Source organism: Pyrgilauda ruficollis, unplaced genomic scaffold (genome assembly GCF_017590135.1).
Source record: "Pyrgilauda ruficollis isolate IOZ18807 unplaced genomic scaffold, ASM1759013v1 scaffold230, whole genome shotgun sequence".
NCBI lineage: Eukaryota > Metazoa > Chordata > Aves > Passeriformes > Passeridae > Pyrgilauda > Pyrgilauda ruficollis.
Genome location: NW_024522540.1, coordinates 12,749 through 28,679, shown reverse-complemented (window position 1 = coordinate 28,679; position 15,931 = coordinate 12,749). Strand labels below are relative to the sequence as shown.

The 15,931-nt window shown below is 42.4% G+C and overlaps 1 protein-coding gene across 2 annotated transcripts in view; it reads right to left on the bottom strand.

Moving 5' to 3' along the window:
* Nucleotides 1-15,931, bottom strand: part of HIPK3 (homeodomain interacting protein kinase 3) — a 67,040-nt gene that overhangs the window by 43,529 nt on the left and 7,580 nt on the right. For both annotated transcript variants that reach the window (XM_041469385.1, XM_041469386.1), the window contains exon 2: nt 7,448-8,543. In XM_041469385.1, coding sequence (XP_041325319.1) covers nt 7,448-8,541 — 1,094 coding nt within the window. In that variant the 5' untranslated portion in view covers nt 8,542-8,543. The remainder of the gene's footprint in view (nt 1-7,447; nt 8,544-15,931) is intronic.

The window sequence follows — 15,931 nt, the reverse complement described above, 5'->3', positions numbered from 1 at the left end:
TTGCTGCTCCAGCCACCATGATTAACTTGGAATCTGGGCTGACATTACTAGACTCTCCAGCAGGTACATGGTACCTTCAAATGCTCCACGTGTTATCCCAGCTTATGTTACTCAGAAAATCTCTAGCTCAGGAAAAAACCCAACCTGAAGGCAGGATGACATTTCATGCACTCCCATCCCCATGAGCCTCCCGTGGATCTTCAGACAGGATTTAAAAAAAAAAAACAAAAAACAACCCAAACCCAAAAAACCCACAAAAACCTGCAAAATTACAGTAACCCTGACACTCTTTTCTACAGAACTTTAAAAAAAATGCCAAACATGAAACCAAAAACCCACACATCTACTCTTGTTTTCTGCTCCTATGAACAGAGAATAATAAGGTATTAGAGACCACGTTATGTTGACCAGAAAACAATGAGAGAATTGAAAATACATTTGTTATTAAATAGCTTCATAAACATGAAGTTAGGATGAGCTAAGATTGCCACTCCTGGATGATGCTCGTAATGGGTTTTTGTTCGGCCCTATTAATCATGAAGCAGAAGTTTAAAACGGGAATTCAATAAAACAATTAATGAACAGTATGCAAAAAGTACAAACAAAGTCTTGCCAAATCAATGAAACAATTTGTTCACAGACACAAGCCACAAAAGCTTATCTTGACACTAAGTTCCGCTTGCTCCGATAAGGAAATAAACCAGCAGCCGCAGCTCTGCGACTTTAAAGAGGGGGAAAAAAATTGTGAAGTGTCCCAATTCACTTGTAACAGCAATTCCTTACATTATCAGGACTCTCTTATATATACCCCTGACAGTAACCATGCTCACAGCAGAGCAGCTGACTTTGAACAGGCTGACCTTGAGCAAGCCAACGACCTCAGCAGCATGTACTTCTGGCTTATTTCACTGCAGCAGCGAAACAGCCTCACCATCTATAGAAGTCTACCGTGTCTGGCCACCACCCCTGACTATTTTAAGATATCCCAATACACTTCAGTGATGCACAGTTCAAAGTGATAGAATAACATCTGCTAGCATGTTGAAGTGGAAGTTGTTTACAGAGGCATTTTTAGCTTGTTCTCGCACCGCGCCTCCCGAATTGACAGAAAAATCAATTGATTAACAGAGCTTTGCTTCTTATTTAAATTTATCAACCCCAAAATTTAATAAACACTGAGCAAGAATTTTAGGCATTGTGAAAGAAGAAAAACACCCCAAGACACCCCACTCTAGATAAAGCTCATTTAGAAGCTTCAAGTATGTGACAGCAATGGGTGAACTTGAAAAGGCAGTTGCTTCCCGAGATGTCAGTTTTGCGCAACTTCTCCCCTTGCTCACTGCTTTAAAGAAAAGCTGTATATTAAGAGATATGTTTATTTGTGTACAGGTTTTTAACTGCTATTTGAAACATACAGAAGTTGTATACTGATCTGATATCAGGGGAAGATAATGGTCTGCTGGGATGAAGCAGTTGTGTCACTGAGGCATAACAACCCATCCTGCTGACAAGCCCAACCTACAGAGAGAAAACATTCAATTTCCAAAAGCCACTCCAGGGAGAGTCACTGTCACTCCATGTTCTTAGGAGTCCCTGGAGTGACAAGGACCAAGTTAGAAAGGACAGGGAGAAAACAAGCCTCTTTGGGAACTTATGGCCATGAGAATTTTTTTCTAATTTTGAAGGAATGCATGTAAGAAAGGAGAACAAAAAGTCAAGTAAATTGCTTAAATTTGAGGGGGGGGGGAAAACCAGCATAAGCTGATGGTGGTTTATTCTGAAACTTAGCATGAAGCTGCAAAAGTCATAAATAAAAAGCTGTCCTGCTGTAATAGCTTCAGAGCATGCACAGAGCCCTTGCTGAGCCCAGCTCAGGGGTAGTAATTAAACCACACAGCTCAACTACTTTATTCTTCTTCCAAAACCCTTTAAAACAGAAGAGCCCATATCAGACCAAATCACTCTTTGAGCTGCAGCAGAACTGACTGGGCAAGTGAAAACAGTGCTGTGACCACAGAACACAATTATTATCACTTCTCCTCTGTCCTCTCTGATCTCCATGGGAGAGGAGGGTAAGAGAAGGAGAGGGGGAAAAGCCTGCTCTCTGCCACCAGGAACACATCCAATAGCAATTTTTCCATCTCTCTGAGCTCCGTTGCAACACTATTGACATTTGGCATTTTGTCTGGAACGAGTCTGTTGATTAGGCACTACCCTTAGTTGGAAGGCTGGAGGGAGAATATCACTGTCCAGCTCTGGAATGGGGTGTCTGCACGGAGTGCATCTACTCACATCACTTGCTTTTCCTTATGAGTGCACTGCTGAATACCCAGGATCGTATTTTACTGCTGTCACCAGTGGAACAGAAAAACATTTCTGAGCTACAAGCATCTCTTACTGACCAGACACTTTCCATTCTGCCACACCACTGCAGCTGCCCACCAGCCTATGGGGTCCAGCTAGTGCCCACTTTGATCTGGAGATCACTTCTATTGCTTCCCGCTCGCTTTGTTTTCCCAATGAATTTGGCTATGCTAAACAACAGTCTGCCTGCAGACCCCTGGATGCCAAAAGGAACATCCTTTGGATGGGAAACCAAGGGCTTATGATGGCTCAGGTTTCAGCTTTTCTATTTTTCACATTCTGTGCTGCTTCAGTGTGTGGGTCTGGGCTTCACATCAGGGCATGGTGAGCTCTGTGCACAGAGCAGGGAGACAAAACAATTTCCTGCCCCAGCTGGGCACCAAGGACCAATGATCCCAATCTCAGCCCCAAGAGCACAAACCCCGTGGGCTGGAGAGAGAAAAACAAGCAGGATGGGAGTGCAGGGGCTGAGCTGGAATTGGACACTGAACTGCAATGTGCACATGGAGCAGAGCTGATCCCAGGGAGAGACCCCATGAGCACTCGTGCATTTTGGGACCATTTGGGTTCATCTTGGGTGCAGCCCTGGCTGGGCTCTTGTGCTGCCCAAGGTGGATCCATGGAGGAGATCCTTTGAATAAATCCCTCCCTGTTTTATTCTTTAACTCTGTCCAGCCTCTGTTCTAGGTCAGCCTGCACAAGGCATCATTTATCCTCACAACACATTTTCAGTCAAGCTTGCAGCCGCACTCTACCAGCAATATAATCTGACAGAGCACAAAGGTGATGATGTTTCCTTTGGAGACAGGAGATGAAATAACCATGGAGGCAGCCACAGGGGCTGATGATGAGCCACTGCTGAACTCCCTTTGGGGGCTGTGCTGCAGGAGCCTGCAATGAAGTACCACAGTCACCCCTACGCCTGCAATGGTTACTGTCAGATCCACAGCTTTACAGGGATTTTATGAATGATGAGTTTGGTAAGGTTTACTGAAGACTCATTCTCAAAATCCCCTTAGGAAAGCAACCCAAATGAAATCAATAGGAAGGTGATTCCCCTTTGAAATAAAACCGAGCAGTAATTCCCTGAAGAGTTACCTCTGAATGCCATACACTGAGGAGGCCACTGCTTCCCATGGCAACAGAAAGGAAGGTGACCTGGCTCCCTGAAGCAGATGGGCAGCACCACCTTGACCATTTCACTCCACTCCTCTTGGAGGCTACTGCTAATTGCAGACAGCCATTCTGAAGCCTCTCTTCTCATACCTGCTTTCCCAAATGCGTCTCACCTCAGGAAAGAGGCAAAACAAAGGAAAATGATTTCCAGAGAGAGGAACATCATGCCCTGGGAAAACGTTCTGCCTTGCCAAATGAGCACAAGAGACCAGACTTAGAAACAGATGTTTTGATTCTCCTCCTCCACAGCCTGCACTGCTTTCTGTTTGGGATGCAACACTCCCCTTCTCAGGATTTGGGGCACAGTTGACCAAAAGGACAGCAACACACTCCTCATACCATTTCCATAAATGACAAAAGCTTGATCACCTACGCTGTATGTAAGGGTATTTTCTTTTGAAAATGTACACACTGCTTAGTTATTTACCTCCTTAGATCACTCATAAAAGGTCAGCAGTCTTAATGTGTGAGGCCAGAAGCAGAAAAGAGCTTCAAATACCAGATCTCTCTAGTCCACAGCTATTAAAATACAGACCAGCATAAAAAGAGCATGTAAGCACAGACACTGCCTTTCCAGGAAAGAGCATTTAGAATAACATCTGATCTTTAATACAAGTAAAAAAATCATCTGACTCCAGACAATGTATCATAGCTAGTATTTATTCACACCCATACTCGACAATTTCTAGCAATGTAACAAACAGGAGCTTCCAAAAGGTAACAAAATGTCAAAATCTATTTTTCATACTTCTTTTAACCATTTTCTTATTTTCTCTTTGCTTGACAAAGCTGAAACAGAAACAGGAAAACATCAAGTCATTATCACTTCATACAGTCTGTCTCCATTTTTCTGCTTGCTTACACCCTTTTAAAATTCAGCTAGTCTCACTTGTTTAGGACCTCTTTTCATACCAAAGTACCCTAATATCTCCAACAGCCATCATTAGGTAACCTCTCCTTCTGCCATAGGCTAAGGTAAGTCAGCCCATTATCCATTCACCTGGCTATATTATGTTCCCCTCCTTAAGTCCTAATCCTCTTATTACTAAATTTTCCAACTCATTACTCACTTCCTCTTACAGATGCAAAATAGTGACACTAGAATTCAAAATAAACATCCTAACACTGGACATTGGGGCATCCTCTGTTCTCATGATCATTAGGTCACTATGGTCCCAGGAACAAAAAACCAGAAGAAATTATCAGAGTGGGGAAAAAAAACAACAAACAAAAACAACAAAACAAAACCAAAAACCACCACCACCACCAAACAACCTTTCCTCTTTATTCAGTTTTGTAGAACTTGTATCAACATGTCTTTGTCAAAAAGGTCAAACCTGCACTACCACTTCCAGGCTCTTCTAATACAAAAAGCATTTAAGTACAGTTATATTTTATATGTAACTGCTCCTTATTTGCTTGACCAAAAGCACAACCTCTCTTAACAAAATGTCATCTCAATACAAGATATTCTCTGAAGGCCCTTCTCCTTATGGAAGACTTTTCACTTCAGATTTCCCCAGAATCATCTATTTTAAAACCTTTTGAATCAAATCCCTATTTTCTGCTATTATTTGCACTAGTCTGGTGCTTCCAATGGAACAAAAAGAAATTTTCAGGAACTGCCAGTCTACACCAAGTTAGTTTGAATCACACAACTGATAGAGAGCTACACATCATGACGAAATCCAGCATGCTGAAAACCTGTTCAGAAATAAAAACTTGTGCTGAAAGTAATTTTGAAGCATAGCTGTTTGGTTTTGTCTTTTTTTTTTTTTCAAAATTATCTCAACCAATATTTAGATATTAAAAAAAAAACCCTCAAGTAGATGGGCCCTAACCATTTTATTTCTTTTTATTTTCAAACATTTCTGACTTAGATGCTACTTTATAGAAGGATTATAAAACTATATAAAACAAAGAATATGATCTACTGAAACCAGAATATTTACAAAGCACCTAAGCATAAGTTACTAGGAAATTTTAGGTGCACACACCATACGAGTCCATATCATTCAACATTAAGCATTAAGGCAAGACAAGGACATGCACCCACAAACCTTATCTTATTCTTGGGGGATAATATTTTGAAGAAACACCCACAGGGAGCCCCACTTATTCACATTTGAGTGCAATACAAGCATCCAAAATGCCAAGGAGTTGCACACTGATCCTGCCAGCAACGGACCTGCCCAAACCCATAAGCGTGCCAGAATTCTATTGAGAGTTGCAAAGCAACACCAAGCCAAATAAAACACAACTACAGCTACTGCATTTTTATGCAGGCAACTAAAAACGAACAATATCATGTCTATTGAGCCATCTGAACCAGAAAAAAAATGCTGAAAGTAGTTAGTTGAGGCTCAAGTACTACAATAGGACCACCCAGCCTGGCTGTCCACAGCCTCCCCTCTGTTCTTGGGGAGAAAGGAGTGAAAAATGGCAATAGTTTAGAATAATCTGTAATTGCTTCAATAAATAAAAAAGCCAAAATAGGTAGGGAAACATTCTCAGACGATGCACCTTGAGTATCTGCCAGATTCTGATTCCGCACAGACCAGCTCAAGGTAAGACCTTTGCACTTGTCTGGAGCCTCTAAGAATTCCATCCATCTTTGCAAGCCTGACCTGATTTGTCCTGAGAGGCCCAAAACTACAGTATCTTTTCATTTTACACAAAAATTTATCACAGCTTTTACGCCAAAATGAACTCCCAAGTTACTTAACTTTTTATTCCCTCTTGTATATATTTTTGTATAATGTGAACATGCATCAATCCATAACGTTTCCCAATTTAGTTTTCTGTTTATGAACTTCATGAAGTTTTTAAATCCTCTGCTGCAGTTTGCAATTAAGTAATAGAGAATGCAGGTGATGAATTAGAATATTTTATGTGAGCACTGCACATGAAGCCTTCTTGTTTACAAGCTACAGTCAAAAAATAGATTCCTCTGGCATGAACTCCAATCACTAATTTCATCAAGCCTAGAACTGCAGTGCACAAGTCTTCCTTTCCAGCATGAATAGCTGTAAAATATTTAAAATTTTCTTCCAAGTACTCATTGTCCTAGTTTACTAGCTTCTTAATCAACAGACAGGCAATACACAGACAATGATGCAAAGCAGAACTAAAAGATCTTCAGTCAAGACAAGTTTAGCTTATAAGGAAAACAAAAGGACTAAATATTGATAATTTTTAAATGTCAAGTGGATTGGGTAACTATTCAAAAAAAATTGGGTAACTATTTAAAAAAAAAAAAACAAACAAAACTACTAAAAACATACATCCATTTTCAGGCAAAAGCAGAATGCAACCATACACCAAAATCACTTTAAATGCCCTTCTGGTATCACCCTGAACATCCTTTAAGCATCCTATGACTCTCTGACTCCAGAAGTTTACTGAACTCCACAGCTGCTGAAGGCACTCAGTCAGAATGGAGTTTCTAAGAACTAGGGAAAATATTTACAAGTGCTGGAGAAAAACACAGGCATTTACATAATCTTTGGCAACAGGATATAGAAACATGGCACTTCTAGGACACTGTCCAGCTGCTTACAGGAAAAAAAATCCATCATGTTAGGAAGGCTGGAAAGGCATCCTAAACAAGTGAAAGATAAGTTTTTTTCTTTTCCTTTTGAACAGTCTCAGAGGTCTCAAAATAGCAGTAAGTGATGTCTTCAGAGAGCAAAACAAAACATACTTCCAGGAAAAAGACAACACTATAAAAACATTCAAAGTAAGTATTCACATTCAAAATGGCAACCAACTACAGAATTTTCTCATTATCTTTCCCAAATTATTCTTACTAGTTACCTGGAGGAGCAATTATTTAAGCCATTAGCTTTAAGAAATGCTAAAACCTTGTTCCATAACAGGTAAAAAACCCAACGCAGAAGACACCTACCTGTAATACCGAGATTGTAAATAAGTTGAACAAATAGTCTTTGATACATGGCTGGCAGACCCAAAGTCTATGACTTTGACCCGGTAAGGCTGCCGAACAGGATCCACCAACATAATGTTCTCTGGTTTGAGGTCAGCATGGATTAAACCCAGACTTTTTAGTTTTTTCAGTGCAGTGGCCACCTGTTGCAGAATAGGCCTTATTACTTTCAGTTGCAGAGGGCTGAATTTGTTTTGTTTCAGGAAGTCGTACAAATTCTGTTCCAACATCTCAAAAACCAGACAGGTGTGGTTACGATGCTGAAAGCATTCGTAGGCTCTCACAAAGTTAAATTCATCAGCATTTTCAGTGCTTAGCCTCGCTAAGATGCTCACTTCTATCTGCCCTTGGCGCACGTACGAAGGATGATTCTTCAAGATTTTGATCGCCACGATCTCATTCGTCCCCCTTTTCCAGCACTTGACTACTTGTCCAAAGGTCCCTCGTCCCAGGAAATCAAGAACCTCGTAGGTGTTTTTCACCGAGCACAACACCTCGTGCTGCACCAGCTGGTAATCCCCGTCCCCGCCGGTACCGCCCTGCTTGGACGCGGCGGCCGTGGCCACCACCGTCACCGGGTTGGCCACGCCGCTCTGCAGCATTGCGGGCAGGATGGACAGCTCGTCAACGATCTGCATCGTGCCGCTCTGGTTCTCCAGCTCCTCGCTCTTACGCTTCAATCCACATCGCTGGGCTCCTTCCAGGATATCCGACCGGCTCCCCTGCGTCCCAGCCCCAGGCGCCTCCAGCTGAGGTTGCTGCGGCCACGCTGCCAACGCTTTTGTAGCACCTGCAGTATTTTTTAAAGCAACAGCATTTGACTGCAACCAAAAGCTCTGTCCTCGAGGTCTATCAAATGGGTTTTTAGTCTGAAAGAAAGTACTAACCCTGTGGGGGGAAATTCCAAAGTTTTTACCATTCACATAGATTTGCGGGTAGGTTCTTTCGTGGTACACACAACTGCTTGGTTCTAGTTTCAGTTTCTTCACACTACAAAAGGCACTTGACTGGGTTTGATAAACATATGGTGGATAGACCAAGACTTGTGAGGCCATACCTACAGGGGGAGAGAAAAAGAAAACAAGTAAAAAATGTGCACATTCCCAAGCTTTCCAACAGCTGCTACTTCTAAAAGAAAAATCAGGACACAATTATGTTCTCCAAATGAGCAGGTCTGAAGTTGTTTTATATTTAGTTTCTTGTGGCAGAACAAGGCCTCACGCTTTACCAGTGCCCACAGGAGGACTTTAGCAGAAGCAGGTTGCTGCAGTTAAGTGCTTCAGCTGGTTGCACAGGACTGAGACAGGCTGCAGCACAGCACTACATGGCATTTTTCAACCGGGGTTCTACCTTTGTGCTATTAAACTCAACTTTCATTTAAAACCTCCCACCATTTCTGCACACAAAAGGAGCACAGTGTTCAGTAACACCACTGAAAAACCAATTCAAATGTTTAGCAACGATGACATAAAATAACTCATGAATTCGTAACTGTGAGTCAATGCTACCTGTTACACAAGGTATCCAACCTAGTCACTGTAAACACCAGCAGCCTTCCAAGAACAGACAAATGTCACAACTGCCACAGACCAACGAATTTCACTGGGATGAAAATGAAAGTGATCAAGCCATGTGATGGGGCCCAAAATAACTCAGGGGGCATGGGTATGTACACATAAACAACGACAAGGTTCCAGTAACTTACACATACAGTAACCTAATCCATTCACCAAAGGCAGGTGCTCTCCTTGAGCTCTGGTCCACCCTGCTGCAGAAATTTGTGTATCAGTGACAGAGTCATGGAGCTAGAGGCACTGAGTTTACCTTCCAGGTGTCCTCTATGCACTGACCTAGTATCCCCTTCCAGACCTGTCAAACACCAGCCTTAAACTCCTCTGTCATGTAGTTAAGCTAAACACTCAGAAAAAGGCTCTGGATGGACCCCAGTGTAACTATAAGGTTTCAGGGAAGTTATGGTTTATACCAGTCTGATCAGCTCCCAGAGATAAATTCAATACAATAATACCTTAATTAGATCACTTAATCATACCAAGCACATGAAAATTCTGGTAATAGGTATTTAAATTGCAGATGAGTCACATAAAACTTGAGCTAGACATTGCAGTGACTCTGATCAAATGAAAACTAACCAAAAACACAGCATAATTATTCTGAAGCTGTGATTTGATTTATGCAAATGAAAATTTAGACATCTTAAGAGCAATTAAAATAATCATACCAACACCTCAGTTTAGAATCCTCTAATGGGTTTTGTCCCAGCTGAAGAAGAAAACTTCAAAGCCCTCTCCTTTCCAAAGTTGTTTTCTCAGAGCCAGACAATGTAGAAAGCTGCAGACAGTCAGAAAACAGCTGGGCTCTCCTGCCACTGGCCTCCTGCTCCACACCAAGGATTTAACACTAACTACTAACCTCAAAACACAGCAAAAAATTCCCCAAGCTCTTGACTTCTCTCCTATATAATGTGCCCCACTACAAAGTGCATAAGCATTACTGTTGACTAGGAGATCTTACTGCGTTTTCTATCATAATTATATTTAAATAATTATGATCAATATCCAAAATTCAGCCCTCACTGCCTGCCCCAGAAAACACATACATCCAAGCCCCTCTGGAGCTTCCAGTGGCACCTGCACAGCTCAGGCCAAGCCAAACCTTCTATCAGCACCTCACTACTCCTCCAGTTCTGGGATGACTCGAATACCACATCTGCCAAAGACACTAAAATATCAAAATAATGTTTGGGGGTTTTCTTCTTAAAACCTTTCAGGGGTTCCCACTACAAAATACTCTGCTTGCTCGTTCACCACAATCCCCTCACTTTTTGATACACATGTGCATGAAACAAATAAGATATTCAAACTCCAAAACATTTACGCTTCAGAGAAGAGAAACTTCTCCAGGACACACTAGTGTGTTATCCCAGTTTGCTGACAGGGGGTGGTTCAGATGACCAGAAGGACTTTCCTGACTCACAGACAAGCCCAAATGCTGGGCAGGCCCAGAGGCACAGCCCCACCACGAAGCCCCTGGGCAGGAAAAGGTCCCATGCACTTCCAGGCAGGAGGGAGTGGGGACACCTGGCCCACAGGTGACAATCTGGCCAAGCCGCAGCAGCCCCAGCAGGTCAACCTGCCCTGGATCTACCTGACAGCAAAAATCCTGCTCCACTGAACCTCTGGAGAAGGGATTTCCCTGTGTAAGCACGTCACCAAAGCTGAGGGCACTAGATGATGATGATAAGTACTTTGAAAAAGCTACACTGAAATTAAGGATGGTTTTAGAAGACAGGACAGCACAGCATGAGAACTGGAGGGACCAGAGGCTCACTGAGCCTGTGAGGACCACTGGCATTTAAAAATATGTAAATTTTCTAGAGCTCATGCTGTTCAAACCAGTCCAGAAGGTCTGGAGGAACACAGTCCCAGCTTTCTCTTCAATATTAATTTCAGTTGGATAAGAAAAACTAGACTATCATCTTTTGGGGTTAGTGTGTTTCTTACAGGACTAACTCCACGACCCTGAACTCCGACCACAGTAACAGCTCTGTTCACAGATAAGAAGTGTTTACTGAGTTATTACAAGAACATTTTTAGCAACTCAAAAAAAAAAACCCACTAAAAAAAAAGAAAATTGGCCATTAAATAGGAGAGATAACATAACCTGGAAGAACAACCTTTGGTAAAATCATTAGAGACTGAACTAATAAAATAAAATTTTACTCCACACAAATGAAAACAGACTTGTACAATCATCTAATTTCTTACCTTCCCCTAAACACTTCTTCATTGCTCCTATCATTTTGCTTGTCTTTTTCTAAACACACACTTTTAGATGCCAGTGTCATTTGGAGAAGCTACAGTATCTTCACATAACCAGTGAATTCTGTGAAACAGGCACATAAAACTCTGCAGCATCCTACACCCGAGACTGCTTAAAGACCTCTGCCACACACTCACAGTGTTCAGAAGGCATTTTAGAGCACTGTGAGTGTGTGGCAGAGGTTTTTGCCACTTTTCACTATGTGCCAAAGACCACATTTTGGTCTTTGCACATCATTTCAAACAGAAGCACACTCTACCCACCCTACAAGGAATGAAATCCATCAGAACAGCGTGGAACTATCCAATGCAACCAGCTGTCGGAGGCCTTTGCTTTGAGAAGCTAAGTTGACAAACAGAACTAATTTCCCCCCACCCAGATGAAAACAAACCCCCACAGATGGCAGAGCTGCACAACAAACCTTGAAGAGAAAAGGAAAATACCCCAACACCCTCTACTGCAACAGCACTGCTGTGTTCTAAGGGGGTTTCTGTTGGTTTGGGGTTGAGGGTTTTTTTGTGGTTGGGGATGGTGTGGTTCTTTGATTCTGTTTTTCTTACTGGGTTGATTTGTTTGTGGGGTTCAGAAGCTTTTTTTTTAAACGATTTTGAGGTATTTGGATTACAATGCAATCCTATAAATAGCTACACCTGAAAGAATAGAGTTATTGTGTTGCAGGTTTTTTGTTGCCCTTTTTTTTTTAAACCAGGACTCCCAGCAAAAGAAAATAATACACAGCACATTTTCACCTAGCAGAGAGTGGATCTTTCTTTTCCTCTGTCACAAAACATTTCACTGAGTTCATACATCTTTCTGCATACTTGTTAATGAGACTGGTCCTGCTTCCTCATACAAACTGAAGCTGGTCAGACTGCACCTACATGAACAAGCCCAGCAGCAGAATAAGAGAGGGATGTGTAGAGCCAAACAACTCTAAAGGAAAGCCAAACAAGTGCTAAAGGAAAGAAAAAATCATCTGTGCTCATTTCAGGGAGGTTACTTGAGCCCTAACACACATAAGGAGCTGGTGCACATCTTCCAGTTAAATTTAATTTAAAATAAAAACCAAATGTGTGCACTACAAGACCCCTCCAGGATGCAAAGAAAAGCACAGCAAGCAAAAGCATCAGAAGGACTGCAAAGTGCCATTTCCAGGTGACAGTAACACAGGCAGCCACGGAGTAACTTCCCACTTGACTTTCAGTTTTAGCCTCAGACAAGTTGCCACAGATATCTTTTTAAAGCCCTCTTCTCCTTCCCCAAGTGCAAGGAAAGTGTCACAACCTCACTCCAGGCCCGTGCCTGCTCCTGGGCAGTGGTACACACAAGCTCAATTTGGCTCTGGAGTTCTCCAGCTTGTATTCTGCAGCTGGAGGCTGCTGCATCCCACCTCACTGCTAGTGAGTCCTGCAGGGAATGTGCACAAGAAAGGCTGTCCCAAAACACCTACCAACTGTTAGCCCCTCTAGAAAGGCTCCCTTCTAAGGAACCAATCCTCTTGGTTTGAAGGAGAGAGAACTGGGAAAACTCTGCTTATTAAACATGAAACCATACAAAACCTGTGACTTCTGACCAGAGTTAAGAGTGTATTCTGGGCTTCTGAAAAAAGTATCAACAAAGTAATGAAGCAAACACATTTCAACTAAGTAAATTCATTGTTTATTCCTTCAAATAAATTAACAAGTATATTTTCACAAAGTAATGTCAGTGGACAGGAGGCACTTCAGTTTGTCCCCCCACAGACAAGCTTCTCTGTACAGAAACAGAGCAGGGAACCAAGCAGATGTGTTTCAGGAAAATGAGGCACCTCTGGTTAACATCTTGCTAACATTCACCTAAGTGTAGCAATGCTCTCCACTCCTCAAAATTACATCTCCAGCCTTCTCGGGCTAGGCAAACTCAGGAGCACGACCGACTTGGCACGCTGTGACAACCTGGAGCAGCACAGGCTGTTCCAGGCCTGAGCACCATTAATAATTAACTGTACAGTGACATTTCCACATGACTGAGTGGGAGGGCTGTGTGGCAAAGTACCTGGTTAATAAGGCCACTGCAGGGGAGCTCAGGAGAAATTGCCACACTGCTCTCTAAATTTGTCTGTGAAATGTACAGCTCCTTCCCCCTGCCCCCAGCACTGTACTCACCCTGCTGCTCCCGGTGGAGTCAATTCACAGCAGGCAAAGCCCAGCCAGAGGCAGCCACCTAACAACAGAGTTAAACTGCAACCTAAGAAAACTTGTTTTCCAACTTCTTTCAGGCCTCCATGGGCAAAAAACAGCCCCAAAACTCTCACAATCCTTCTGGCAGTGCAGCTGGGCATCGAGGGTGGCTTTCTAAACACTCAGTAACTTCCAGCAAATGCACAATTGGAGCAGTGGCACATATGAAATGTTTTGTTTACACTATGCATCACTTTGGAAACACTGTAAGGATACTAACTGTCATTTTTTCCAGGTAAAACAATTGTTCTTTTCATATTAGGTGCCACCCAACTTCTCAAGTTATTTAGCAAATACAAAGCTGAATTAGTTGCCCTCTGTTTCAGCACAGATGAAAGTTCATTACCAGTAGCAGCAGCACCTCTACGTTATTGTTTATTTTGGATATGTAGCTGAACAAGCTGTACTGATGCAAGTACTTTCATACCCCATGACCTGTTCACCCTGAGGAATTCCCTCACTCCAGCTGGACAATTAATAACAAAGCACTGGCAATTGAGGTTTCACACACTTTATAAAGGAAAACATACCCACAGAGAGTGCAAAGTGTCCAGAAATAAAAGCCCAGGGAGTCCCACCCTCTGGCCACCTCAAAACCAGCTCTGTGAGGAGATCTGTGACCCACAGAAGGAGAGAGCAGAGCAAAGGAGAAAGCACCAAGGTGTTCCAGGTAACTTGTGCCCTGTAAATGGTTTCCTCAATGACAGGCAATTCTGGACACAAACTGCACAGGCACACTCCCCCACAGAGAACCAGGGGATGCAGAGCCAGCTGATGATAGAAAGAAAAAGAAACCAAGCAAAGCAACACTCAGTTCTGGGGTAGCAACCAGAAACCAGTTGCTTATGAAAGAAACCAACACTCCAGTTCTGGGGCAGCAACCAGAGGCGCAACTTAATGACAAAAGAAATCATTGCCATTCTTGATTAACACACGTATCCCAGAGCCCAGGGATTTTGGCCCGTCGTTCACCAGGAGCATTCAGCTGAGCCAACACAGCCTTTGCCCCACATGAAACCTCAGTCCTGCACAGGTCCAGGCTGAAAGGCCAAAGGTTGGCTCCAAGTTTGAGAGAGTTTTAGTGGAAAGCAAAGGACACAATGATCCAATTCTGCCCTTGTACAACTTAGTTACTAACCACCCAAAAAAAAATGCTACAGGGCTGGTTTGGGTCTGTGCAACAGCAGAGACAGTTTTAATCAGACACCACCAATGTTGCACTGATAGCAGAAATTGAAAATACCACTTGGTTTAAGTGTGATACAAACCAGTCTCAATTGCACCATTGTCTCCATCCTTGGAAACAGAACTGACGCCATACACTGAGCACAAACATATTTTACATAAAATATCACAGTGAACTGCTGTGACTCAACGCTGCCATAGCACCAGCAGCAGCACTCAAGAACACAATTGCTTTATTCATATTTTCCACGAATTTTAAAAGCTAAATCTTGTGATACCAATATGACTGCAATCATAGCTAAAAAGATAAATGAAACAGTACTGGAAGCATTTCTTTTTCTTCTGGGCAAGCTGCTGCTGTGCAGCTGGAAAACAAGCACAAGCAGTGCAGCCTTGGCCACCAGCCCCAGTGAGAACATGCCCTCCAAATCAGAATGTGCCACCATCAACACAAACAGCACATTTCAACCAGCCAGGGCTTCACCAGCCTAATCTCTTCTTTTAGAAGACTAATTCTTTTGGAACCTGGAAACAGCAGCATGCTCAGATAAAAGTCTCTGACAGTGGGGTTTGGGAGAGCCCACACCTCCTGCAGGATCCATTCAAACCACTGCTACTGTCTGCTACCCTTCAGTGCAGCAGGAGGGACCGAGGCAAGCAGGGCACTTCTTCCATTGCCCTAAGTATTTCCAAAGGATTTTGCCACCTTTCCTGAAGCAGAAATAAAATTTGACAGAGAGGATTAGCCCAAATTACCTGTTGGTATATCACATGTTCAAACGCTACTGTACTTTAAAAAAAATCCTTAGTCTTTTCCTATTTCCAGTAATTTTATTTTTGTTCAATTGCTTAATTTTGCATTTTTCAGAATGCTGGGCTTTTGTTAGAACTAGAAATGGATCAGGCCAGCTAAGCAATTTATTTAGAAATTTTATTTTAGAATAGCTCGAGACAGTATCAAAAGCAGCTCCTGTAAGAATATACACTTAGATGTTTGTTGCCACTTCACAGAATGTAAGGCAGCACATCTGCATGCACAGGAAGGGGTCCTACTAACACAGAGTTCATCAAGTCCTCTCAACTACTCAATAAGGAGGAAACTCATCCAAAATTATCTTTCTCCTTCTCACAAAAAAAAAGATTTTCACCTGGACAAAAACAAACAAGCAAAAAAAAAAAAAAAAAAAAACAAAAACAAAAA